General features: G+C 46.8%; 1 protein-coding gene across 1 annotated transcript in view; it reads left to right on the forward strand.

Annotated features, from left to right (window-relative positions):
* Positions 1-6,506, forward strand: part of DKK3 (dickkopf Wnt signaling pathway inhibitor 3) — a 109,345-nt gene extending 102,839 nt beyond the window's left edge. The window contains exon 8 of the mRNA XM_077287242.1: positions 5,605-6,506. Within this exon, the coding sequence (XP_077143357.1) occupies positions 5,605-5,833 (229 nt within the window). The 3' untranslated portion in view covers positions 5,834-6,506. The remainder of the gene's footprint in view (positions 1-5,604) is intronic.
* The last annotated feature ends 6,710 nt before the right edge of the window (positions 6,507-13,216 follow it).

Here is a 13,216-nt window from a genome sequence, read left to right on the forward strand (position 1 = left end):
TTTGCTAGGTTCACTAAATGATAAAAATGACCTGCCATTATGATTCTCCAGGTCAGTACGAGTTCATAGACACCTCACATGTCTAGGTTATGTTTTACCTAAGTGGTGAAAAAAAATTCCAAACTTTGCAAAAAAAAAAATAAATAAAATTGCGCCATTTTCTGATACCCGTAGCGTCTCCATTTTTCGTGATCTGGGGTCGGGTGAGGGCTTATTTTTTGTGTGCCGAGCTGGCGTTTTTAATAATAGCATTTCGGTGCAGATACGTTCTTTTGATCGCCAGTTATTGCATTTTAATGCAATGTCGTGGCGACCAAAAAAACGTAATTCTGGCGTTTCGATTTTTTTTCTCGTTACGCCGTTTTGCGATCAGGTTAATGCTTTTTTTTATTGATAGATCGGGCGATTCTGAACGCGGCGATACCAAATATGTGTAGATTTGATATTTTTTTTATTGATTTATTTTGATTGGGGCGAAAGGGGGGTGATTTAAACTTTTATATTTTTTTTATTTTTTTCACATTTTTTTTAACTTTTGCCATGCTTCTATAGCCTCCATGGGAGGCTAGAAGCAGGCACAGCCCGATCGGCTCTGCTACATAACAGCGATCATCAGATCGCTGTTATGTAGCTAAAATGCAGGTGTGCTGTGAGCGCCGACCACAGGGGGGCGCTCACAGCCACCGGCGATCAGTAACCATAGAGGTCTCAAGGACCTCTATGGTTACCTTCCTGACTCATCGTCGGCGATGCGCTCATTTCCGGCCGCCCGGCCGGATGCGGTAGTTAAATGCCGCTGTCTGCGTTTGACAGCGGCATTTAACTAGATAATAGCGGCGGGTGATCGCGATTTCACCCGCCGCTATTGCGCGCACATGTCAGCTGTAAAAAACAGCTGACATGTCGCGACTTTGATGTGCGCTCACCGCCGGAGCGCACATCAAAGCAGGGGACCCGACATCGGACGGTATAGTACGTCCGATGTCGGGAAGGGGTTAAAGATACAAGTGTCATTATAGTGCTCCTGAAAAAAAAATTGCCCCTCACTATATTTTCTGCACAAAATATGACCCCCACACTGTCCCTCTTATGGTACAAGCTTTTCAGACTGATCTCTCCTTTCCATACCAGCCCCCTCTTCACACTGTCCTCTCATACTGTGTCCTCCCTATAGGGCCCAGTATTTATATTGTACTCTTTCATCACACTCCCCCTCCTTGGTATACTGTCCCCTCCTGGCTGTGCCCTTACACTGTCCCCCATGCTACACCCCCACTACTCAGTTTCTATTCTGTGCCCACTCAGTTTTCTCCCCCCATACTGTCTCCTCACACTATTCTCCTCCTTCCTCATAGTGTCTCCTCTCACATCCCTCCTGTTCACCATACTGTCTCCTCATATATTTCCCCCTTCTATACTGTCTGCTCACCTGACTCTCCATACTGTCTGCACACATCCCATCACCCTCACTCACCGTACTCTGTACACATACAGTTTTCACATCACTACTCATACTGTGTCCACATACGTTCCCCCGTTCGCTCCCCATACTGTCTGCATCCATCCCCCAAACTGTTTCCTCAGACATGCCCCCCTTTCCCCAGTACTGTCCTCATACATCCCCCCATTCTCCCATACTGTTTTCTCGTATATGCCCCCCATACTGTTTCCTCATACATGCCCTCCATTCCCCCATACTGTTTCCTCACACATGCCCCCAATTGCTCCATACTGTTTTCTCGTACATGCCCCCATTCCCCTGTACTGTTTCCTCATTCATGCCCCCCATTGCCCCATACTGTTTACTCATACATGCCCCCATTCCTCCATACTGTTTTCTCGTACAGGCCCCCCATTCCCCTGTACTGTTTCCTCATACATGCCCCCCATTCCCCAGTACTGTTTCCCCACCTCCCCCTTCGCTCTTCATTTTGTGTCCTCAAATCTCCCCCACACAGTAAATCACCCCATCCCCACTACAAATCTCCCCACACACAATAACCCCTTCCCCACTCAAATTCTCCACACATAATAAATCTCCACATCCCCACTCCAATTCCCACCCCCCCATGCACTTAATCTTTGGTGTCTTTTGCTCCACTGGAGCACTTATCACCAGTGTTGGCCTCTGCAGCGCAAGTGAGCGACATCAGCAGCGTGATCACATGATCTGATCATGCTGCTCATGGAGCGCCCCCACACCGCCACAGGGCCGAGGGGTACCCGGAGCCGGGCCTCTGAGTCTCAGTCTTGGGGTTGTCACGGTGGCTAGACCCGGTCCGTGGCCCTGTCTGTCAGTGGGGGACGTCCGGTGCAAATAGTGGTGTTGTAACGGTGCAGTTGTGGGGTGCAGGTCGCGGTAAATAACGAGGACACCAGGTTGCAGTCTCTTTACCTCTTTACTGGAGACCTCTGAGTCCTCAGTCCAGAATACGGTTCACCAGGCTGCGCAAGTCCGGCCGGTCCAATGGCACCTTCAGAGTTCACTTCACAGGTGGAAATCGGTGCCTTCCTTCTTAGCGCTATGTGTTGTAGTCCTTCCCTGCTATGCTTACCGAAAGTACCCCACAACCGTTGTGTCTGTTTCTTAAGTTCCCTCACAACTCGATTAAGTGATGTTCTTCTAATCTTCCGTCCCTTCCTGATGTTACAGTTAGAATGGCACCCGTTTGTCGGATAGGCCTGGAGTTCTTCCGGGACCCTAGAGACGCCCCTCTCCCGCAATTGCCTCCCAAGACTTCATAGGTGATATGTGTTAGACAGCTCGCCTGAGACTGACTGTCCTGCCGCTGTTTGGAGTATGGCTTGAAGCTGTATGCTATTCCACTCCCTCGGCGTTCCGGCCACCGGTAATGCGCCTCAGTAGGATGTTGCTCCGGTCTAACAGCACGACCCCTACTGGTATTCTCCTATCGCTTGATCTTGTTTCTCACTCAGCACAATCTATCTCGCTTCTAGTCCTTTCTTGGGCACCGCCGCTACCCGGAGCAGGCGCGGTCCCTGTTCGTTCTTTCTCGTTGCCAAGCCTCTGGCAGGATCCCACCCCTGCCAGAGACCCTACTGTCTCTTACTCCGCGACACCCTCTGCCACTAGGTGTTGCTTCGTTCAATCCAGTCAGCTTACTTACCTAACTTCCTGCCTGACCCCCAGTTTACCCACTATGGTGGGGAGTGGCCTAATGAATAGAACCCTTAGCTCCCCCCGGAGGCCCTGCGGTGAAATGTATTGGTGTCTGTGATACCTGATCAGACGAACTCCTTCAGTGCCATCGAACGCACCATGGCCCCCCATAGTGGCGGAGCCACAGTACTGCAACGACCAGGACTCTGGGGCGCTGCACTCACGTCACTCTGGCCCGGCAGTCAGAGCCTCAATTGGACTCACTTCTGAAAGATGCGAGTACAATTGATCCCTAAGCAGGAGCAGACACCGACAGCTTGGGGCCCCTGTGCAAGAACTGTGTCTGGGCCCCCCTCCTTTTATGGCGACAAAGCTATATATATATAGCCACACACACATACATGTGTATATAATACATACCGTATATACTCGGTATAAGCCGACCCAAGTATAAGCCGAGGCACCTAATTTTGCCATGGAAAACTGGGTAAGCTTATTGACTCGACTATAAGCCGGGTATGCATTGTCCCCTCATTCCTATCCCAGTATGTGTGGTTCCCCCCGTCCTGTCCTGCTCTGTGTGGCTCCCCGTGTTGTATACATGGCTTGGCTCCCCCCTCCCATCTTGTATGCATGGCTCTGCTCCCCCCCTGTCCCATCTTGTATGCATGGCTCTGCTCCCCCATCCCATCTTGTATGCATGGCTCTGTTCCCCCCCCAGTCCCATCTTGTATGCATGGCTCTGTTCCCCCCCCAGTCCGGTCCTGTATGCATGGCTCTGTCCCCCCAGTCACATCTTGTATGCATGGCTCTGTTCCCCCCCAGTCCCATCTTGTGTGCATGGCTCTGGTCCCCCCCCGTCCCATCTTGTATGCATGGCTGTCCCCCCCATCCCATCTTGTATGCATGGCTCTGTTCCCCCCAGTCCCATCTTGTATGCATGGCTCTGTTCCCCCCAGTCCCATCTTGTATGCATGGCTCTGTTCCCCCCCAGTCCCATCTTGCATGCATGGCTCTGTTCCCCCCAGTCCCATCTTGTATGCATGGCTGTCCCCCCTGTCCCATCTTGTATGCATGGCTCTGTTCCCCCCAGTCCCATCTTGTATGCATGGCTGTCCCCCTTGTCTCATCTTGTATGCATGGCTCTGTTCCCCCCAGTCCCATCTTGTATGCATGGCTCTGTTTCCCCCCAGTCACATCTTGTATGCATGGTTCTGTTCCCCCCCCCAGTCACATGTTGTATGCATGGCTCTGTTCCACCCTGTCCCATCTTGTATGCATGGCTCTGTTCCTCCCCAGTCCCATCCTGTATGCATGGCTCTGTCCCCCCCCAGTCCCATCCTGTATGCATGGCTCTGTTCCCCCCCCAGTCCCATCCTGTATGCATGGCTCTGTCCCCCCCATTCCCATCTTGTATGCATGGCTCTGTTCCCCCCCAGTCCCATCTTGTATGCATGGCTCTGTTCCCCCCGTCCCATCTTGTATGCATGGCTCTGTTCCCCCCAGTCCCATCCTGTATGCATGGCTGCCCCCCCTATCCCATCTTGTGTGGAGCTGGAGCTCCTGTAAGGTAACTCCAGATAACAAGGGGTTACGGGCAGACACGGATCTGCCATTGGAACAGACTGTCGGTGGTTTAGTGTTCCGTTGATCTATGTAATGAACTGTTTGTGTTATGGTTTATGATGTCTAATAAACGGAATAAGACTGTTTTGGTGGAGAAACCGTGCCTGAGTGCTTGAATCCCGTGCCAAGCAAGTGTTCCACAACCCACTCAGGTAGTGTTTCACCACAATATATATTTATCTCCTGCAGTGACCCCATTTACTGTAATGTGATTGTCAAACGTGTCCAGTTTTTGTACCCCCCCATACAATAATACACATGCGGTAAAGCGGTACAGCATACATCATCGAATCTTCTTTCTGTTCCTCTTATGAGAAGGTTGTTGAATTCCCGCTCCAACACTGAACGTGCCTGAAATAAGAGAAAGAAAACTGCGGTCACCGGCCCGTAAGTCACTTTAATCCAGGTCTGGGAGGAGATCCCTCAGAAGAACATCCTTCGCCTCATCCTGACGATGCCCAGGCGTTGTAGGGAGGTCATACAGGCACGTGGAAGCCACACACACTACTGAGCATAATTTCCTTGTCTTGAGGCATTTCCACTGAAGTTGGATCAGCCTGTAATTTGATTTTCCACTTTGATTTTGAGTATCATTTGAACTCCAGACCTCCATGGGATATAAATTTTGATTTAAATTGATAATTTTTATGTTTTATTGCTCTCAATGCATTCCACTATGTAATGAGTAAAGATTTACAACTGGAATATTTAATCCGCAGATACCTAGGATGTGGGATTCTAGTGTTCCCTTTATTTTTTTGAGCAGTGTACAATGCCCTAATCTCACCTGTCCCAGGATCCCCTGCAGAGCTCTTATGGCTGCTACATAGCACTGATTTCTTTTTCTGTTTTCTTAGTCACAGCTTGGTGTCTGTCTGTGAAGATCCATCTGTACTTAAGAGAAATAATCCAGACCTTGTAGACGAGGACTTGTCACTTTTCACCCCTGCACCCCAGGAAGGAATCATCTATGAAGACAGCCTTGTTGTGCCCACAGGATTTGAACTTGACCCCAGCGCGTCTGAAGACGTCATTGACAAAGAGTCAGAACTTGCTCCTCAGACGCACTTCATAGATTATATTTAAACACCTTAACGAGAACCTTTGACTATTTGCGCCTGTTACACTGGCCACGTCGTGGAGCAGCTGCTACAGAGCGGAGCAAAACTTAGTTCTTATCTTTTAACTTCTTCGACATTGGGGAGATATTCGCTTATAATGTTTAGGTTATAATTTATATTAAGTCGGGGGGGGGGGGGGGGGCACTAGCGGAGATTTTTCTCTGGGGGCCTGTGCTTTTCTTCCTGCTTATCTGGAATAAATAAATCATCCATATTCTATAGATGACCGGTCAGTAAAGCGTATGGGATTAGAGATAAATAAACCAGGTCTGCTTTCTCCACTCCGGTCCCTGGGTTGTGCCTGGAATGGCAGCTGTACTCCATTGAAGTGGATGGGACTGAGCTGCAATACCATACACAGCCTGTGCACAGGTGTGGCGCTATTTTTTTAAACTAGCTTCAGACACAACCCAGGGACAGACGTGGAGCTGCTTGTGGAAGAAAGCAGACCTGCTTTCTCTTTTTCTAATCCTGCACTCTTTACTGACCGGTCATCTATATCATAAGGATAAAAAAAAAAGTCCCAATATTAAAAGGAATATGCTGCAGTTTTTGGACACAGTAACAATGTGTCAAATCTTTTTGCCGGATGGATGTGCACTAATACTGTCCACATTAAAATGTGTGTATAATATATATATATATATATATATATATATATATATATATATATATATATATATATATATATATATATTCCTCTATTTGCACGTGTCTATGATTTTCCCCTGATATTTTTGTCAGCAAAGATGATTTTCATGTGCTCAGAAAATAAAAACTATTTTATTATCTTGGTGCAGATTGTGTCACTTCCAGTAATACAAGCAGGAAATTAGAAAACAGCAAATATTTCATGAGAAATTAAATATATAAAATTGTGTGATTCTTACATAATTAATTTGCATTTTATTGCATGAAATAAGTATTTGATACAATAGAAAGACAGAACTTAATATTTGGTACAGAAAGCTTTGTTTGCAATTACAGAGGTCTTCACCTGGTTTGCACACACTGCAGCAGGGATTTTGGCCCACTCCTCTATACAGATCGTCTCCAGATCTTTCAGGTTTTGGGGCTGCTGCTGGGCAAGATTGAGTTTCAGCTCCCTCCAGAGATTTTCTGTTGGGATCAGGTCTGGAGACGGGCTAGGCCACTCCCGGACCTTGAAATGCTTCTTACGGAGCCACTCCTTAGTTGTCCTCGCTGAGTTTCAGGTCATTGTCATGCTGGAAGACCCAGCCATGACCCTTCTTTAATGCTCTCATTGAGGGAAGGAGGTTGTTGGCTAAATTCTTGCGATACATGACCCCATCCATCTTCCCTTCAATATGGTGCAATCGTCCTTTCCCCATTGCAGAAAAGTACCCCCAAAGTATGATGTGTCTCCCACCATGCTTCACGATTGGGACAGGGTTTTTGGGGGTGGTACTCATCCTTATTCTTCCTCCAAACACGGCGAGTGGAGTTGATACAAAAAAGTTCTATATTGGTCTCATCTGACCACATGACCTTCTCTCATACCTCCTCTGGATCATCCAGACGGTCATTGTTGAACTTCAAACGCGCCTGGACATGTGCCGGTGTCTGCAGGCGGACCTTGCGTGCCTGCAGGATTTTAATCCATGATGGCATAGTGTGTTACTAACGGAAATGTTTGAGACGGTGGGCCTAGTTCTCTTTAGGCCATAGACCAGGTCCTCTTGTGTAGTTCTGAGCTGATTCCTGACCTTTCTCAGAATCATCCTTACCCCACGAGGCGAGATCTTGCATGGAGTCCCAGATCGGGGAAGACTGATAGTCATCTTGTGTTTCTTCCATTTTCTAATAATTGTGCCATCAGTTGTTGCCTTCTCGCCAAGTGCAGCTTGCCTATTGTCCTGTAGCCCATCCCAGGCTTGCGCAGGTCAACGGCAGACAGCCGTGCAGCATTATAGCACAACCCTGCCTCTATAAGAATTACACAGATAAAATGGCCATAAGCAGGAAAGCAGAAAGATGTGAAATAGCTCAATTATAAAAAAAAAAGGGCAGCAGGAAACATCTGATAAAGAGGCTCAGAAGTAGTTTTCTGCACCTGGGGTAAAGGTGGAAAATGTGGCCAAATCCTGGAATAAGTGAGACAAAAAAGTTACGGACACCCCCACGCATATCGCCGTGACACACACAGCTTCTCTCCACTGCATCGTGCGGCTGCGTCCACTGCAAGACATGATAGAACAGGGAACAGCGGCTTCGGAGGAGGCAGGAATAGGTGAGTATAAGGTTTTTTTTTGTGAGCTGTGGTGCCCATAATACAGTGGGAGGACAACCATACCGTAATGGGGCTGTTAGGGGGTCCATCATACTATGTGGAGGCTGTGCGGTGCCATCATACTGTACTGTCATCATACTGTACTGTGCCATCATACTGTATTGTGAGAGGGAACATCATACTCTGAGGGCAGCACGGTGGCGCAGTGGATAGCACTGCAGCCTTGCAGCGCTGGAGTCCTGGGTTCAAGCCCCACTAAGGACAACATCTGCAAGGAGTTTGTATGTTCTCCTCGTGGGTTTCCTCTGGGTTCTCTGGTTTCCTCCCACATTCCAAAGACATACTGATAGGGAATTTAGATTGTGAGCCCCATCAGGGACAGCGATGATAATGTGTGCAACCTGTAAAGCGCTGCGGAATATGTTAGCGCTATATAAAAATAAAGATTATTATTACTCTATGGAGGTGTGGAGGACCATCATACCATATTGGGGGATCATCGTAATATATGGATGGCTCTGGGGGGGACAAACACACTGTATTGGGGCTGTGGAGGACCATCTTACTTTGTGGGGGAAAAATGATACTATCTTGGGGACTGTGGGGGAACTGTATTGGAGCTGTGGTGGGACCATTATATTATGTTTGAGTACCATCATACTGTGTGGGGCGATGTGCGGGAACCATAATACTGTGGGAGGCTGGGAAAAACATCATACTGTGTCGAGGACTGTGACAATCATACTGTGGGGGAACCATAATAATGTGTTGGCTGTGGAGACCATCATACTGTGTGGGGGACTGTGTGTGAGACCATCAACATGTGTGAGGGAACTGTAATACTGTGGGGGAGGCTGTGAAAACCGTCATACTGTGAGAGGGAACCATCATACTATGGGAGGCTGTATGGACCATCATGTTTCGGAGGGAGAATCATGCTGTGTGGGGGGCTATGGTGAACGTTATACTGTGTGTGGTCAGTGGCGGCGATCAATTTGTGGGGGGCTGTGGTAACCCCCATATTACTGGAGGGCTATGGAGGGGCATTACACTGTGTGAGGGTCTAGCTGTCCATCTTATTGTGTGAGGTTTGTGGGGCCATCATGCCCTGTAGATGGAGAAATGTGGGAAAATCATTCTGTATAGAGGCTTTTTGGGGGCATTATACTCTATGGGGCGACCCAGTAGAAGTATCATAGTGGTCAAGAACACCAAGGGGCTTCAGTAGGGGCAAGACAACTGCATAAATCCTGCAACACATATCCATCTCCGTGTCTCAAAAGTATGGAGGTCTGTCCTTCTGTCTCTGCATCTATGTGCCTTGATAGAACTTTTGCTAAGGGGTCCCATGTTTTCTATGTATACACCATTATTATAATGACACACAGTGTGTGTAATAGGGTGCAGGGTTGAGTATGTCACAACGGAACAGACAGACCAACTGTTGAGGGGGATTTATTAACAGGAGTAAGATTCTCCTCACAGGGAGAAAACAGGGGGTTAGTAGAGATAAAGCAAATAGTATAACAATACACAACAAGCTAACTGAAGCTATGAAACAGTTAAGCGGAATAGAAATAGTTAACGAGTGTTCTTGTAACTTATCAGTCCAGCAAGGTCCTGACTGGAGGGTCCTTATTCCAACATGGGTACAGTCATCAGCAGAACTTGAAGATTCTGAAGTCTCTCCTCTGTCTCCTGGGAACTGGAGACTCCGGGGTTAAATCTTTGCAGTCTTTTTCAAATTCTCACAGTGAAACAGGAAGCAGGAAGTAGCACAGCACACTGCTTCACCAGTCTCTGTATGGCTACGTTCACATTTGCGTTGTTGTGTGTTGCGTCGGCAACGCATCAGCGACGCAACGCACAACGCATGCAAAACGCATTGTTTTGTGACGCATGCGTCCTTTTTTTGCATGATTTTGGACGCAAAAAAAATGCAACTTGCTGCGTCCTCTGCGCCCTGACGCGTGCGCCCAAAAAGGCGCATGTGTCACAAAACGCAACACAACGCATGTCCATGCGTCCCCATGTTAAATATAGGGGCGCATGACGCATGCGGCGACGCTTCAGCGCCCGACGCTGCGGCGCACAACGCTAATGTGAACGTAGAATAAGTTGGGCTGACAGTCTCTCTGCAGTAGGAATGCTTCACACACACTGGGCAGTTACTTATCACACTCAGGGGTCTTGGCTTGTCACTGCTGCCACCGGGGCTGCGCGCTCGGGTCACTGTCTCTGCACTGTCCGGGGAAAAGTCTTCTTTGATTACGGACGCTTCGAGTCCACACCCTCACATACAGCGTTCACTATGGTGGGTATCTCAGCCTCAGTGCCCTCACGGGGAGCACTCCCTCATGGGGAGTGCGGCGCTGCAGCCTGCTTTCTCTCTGGCGCGCTGTTCCCTCTGTCTGGCGCGCTCTACTCTCCCTCTCTTTTCTGACCACACTCCTCTCTCTTCCTCTCCGCCCCCAGCAGTCACATTGTCTCCTCTGTCCAGGGCAGAATGTCTTCCCCCCCAACAACCCAGCTGTCCGACTAAGTGGCTCCAGGTAAGGAGCGCGGAAAGCAACCTCCTTTGGGCTCGTCTTCCTCTTCACCCCCTTACATGTGTGTGTTTTTTTTTATAAGGATGCACAGTAACAGTGGGGAGGGGGTAATTTTATAAGGAGGCTCACTGGGAAATCATTATAGGGAGAGCACAGGAGGCATCATTGCTATAATAATATGCAGGGGAGTTTGTATTATAAGGAGGTTTGTGGCCATTATTATAAGGGGTTACGGTCAAATATTATTATAAGGAGGCACAGGGGGACATTATTTCTATCTGGTGCTGTATAACTGTAAGGAGGCCCTAATCTGGGGAAGGGGCCGGAGCCAGCATGGGCCTGTGTGCTTTCAAATGCCAGAGCTCTATATTCGTCCCAGCCGGACAGTTTCCTTTTCCATCAGATCGTTCTTCTGCTCGTCTGTTAATTAAATCAGATCCTCGGTTTCATTTGTCTTGAATTTCAGTCTCTTGACTGATAGAGACATACCCCAAGGGACTTGCAGCTGTAATCGCAGCAAAAGGTGGCGCAACAAAATATTAAGTTAAAGGGGCCGAATAATATTGCACGCCCCACTTTTCAGTTTTTGATTTTCCACAAAAATTTAAAATCACAAATTTCGTTCAACTTCACAATAGTGTTCCACTTGTTGATTCTTCACAAAAATTATACATTTGGTATCTTTATGCTTGAAGCATGATATGTGGGAAAAGGTTGAAAAGTTCCAGGGAGCCGAATACTTTCGCAAGGCACTGTACGAATTAAGGACGGTTGAAAAGCAGTCGGGGGTCTCGCACCTCAGGGTCCGTTTCTCAGGGGTTGGAACACTTTCACTCTGTATTCTTCTTTCGTCAGGGCCCGGCTGAGCCGGATAGTGATCTAAACGTGAACAGAGATACAAGTTGTTGGTTACATCACACTTAATTTACGGCATATGTCATTACATGTATGTGCAGATAATAGGATTGTTTTCTGTGATGCTGAGAAAATGAAATCATTGGGGGGCCAAATAAGTGCGGAAAACAAATATTAAACTTTGGAGGATTGTTCAATTTATTAATATAATTTTCGGGATCTGGCCATGGTGATATTACATGATGAAAGTCGATCTGTAGCCTCAAATAAAACTGAGTCATTTACAGTTTACATTTCACCTATCGGCCAAAAACTTTAGTTATGTAGCGATGTTAGCCCCTACAAAAAATCCTAGCTGTTTGAAAGCAGAGAGGGTGATACTTTTATCTACATTCACCAATAAACCTGCGAGGTTTGGATCAGGGGCAGTCGGCAAGAAAAATTTCCAAGGAGTCATAAAAGAGTAGGTTTAGGATAAAGTCAGACATGGCACTCCTCAACGAGACTAAGTATGGTGTCCTAATGGCAACGCTCAATGGGAAACCAAACTCTTTTCTCTGTAGAAAGTGAATCTGCACTCAGATTTCACCAAGGAGGCTCCACACTTAGCTCGGCATTTTATACCTTCTTAAACAAGACGGGAAAAGAAATCCAAACCATTAGAAAAACTTACATTTTTAAGCAGTAAGGAAACAGGAGTTTTGTGACAATAACATAACACTTTTATTTAGAAAAAACAAAAACAAAAAAGGTACAATAACACATCAGTGAGTAAAATCATGAACAAAGATGACAAGAAAAGATACACAGATGTCCTGGTGGAACACAATTCATAGTGCAATAAATACAATAGTTCTATTTAAATTGACAGTCAGTCAAAGGTATGCACATAATAATGCTGAGCTAAAGTTGCCCAAATGGCTGCCATACGCGTAAGCCCACCATATTGCCCAAACAGTAGATTAATTCATTGCACTCTTACCCATGTTGGAAAGCCAAAAGTCTCCAGAACCTGAAGAGAACCCCAATGTGCGTTTCGACATGTGTGATGTATTGCTTCCTCCAGGGAATATAGAGAAATCACCAAAGTTTTGACTGTCAAATGCTCCTGCCTGCCCTTGGTAGATTTAAATACACTGTGTGCAGAATTCTTAGGCAATTTGTATTTTAGAGCAGAGGTGTCAAACTGCATTCCTCGAGGGCCGCCAACAGGTCATGTTTTCAGGATTTCCTTAGCATTCCACAAGGTGCTGGAATCATTCTGTGCAGGTGATTAAATTATCACCTGTGCAATACAAGGAAATCCTGAAAACATGACCTGTTGGCGGCCCTCGAGGAATGCAGTTTGACACCTCTGTTTTAGAGGATTATTTTTATTATTGATCAAAAACTATGTTCTCAATCAACCCAAAAGACTCATAAATATCAAAGCGTAATATTTTTGGAAGTTGGAGTGTTTTTTTTTTTTAGATTTGGCTATCTCAGGAGGATATCTGTTTGTGCAGGTAACTATTACTGTGCAGAATTATTAGGCAACTTAATAAAAAACAAATATAATCCCATCTCACTTGTTTATTTTCACCAGGTAAACCAATATAACTGCCCAAACTTTAGAAATAAGCATTTCTAACTGGCAAAAACAAAACCCCCCCAAAATAGTGACCAATATAGCCACCTTTCTTTATGATGACAC

This window comes from Ranitomeya variabilis, chromosome 2 (genome assembly GCF_051348905.1).
Source record: "Ranitomeya variabilis isolate aRanVar5 chromosome 2, aRanVar5.hap1, whole genome shotgun sequence".
Classification (NCBI taxonomy): Eukaryota; Metazoa; Chordata; class Amphibia; order Anura; family Dendrobatidae; genus Ranitomeya; species Ranitomeya variabilis.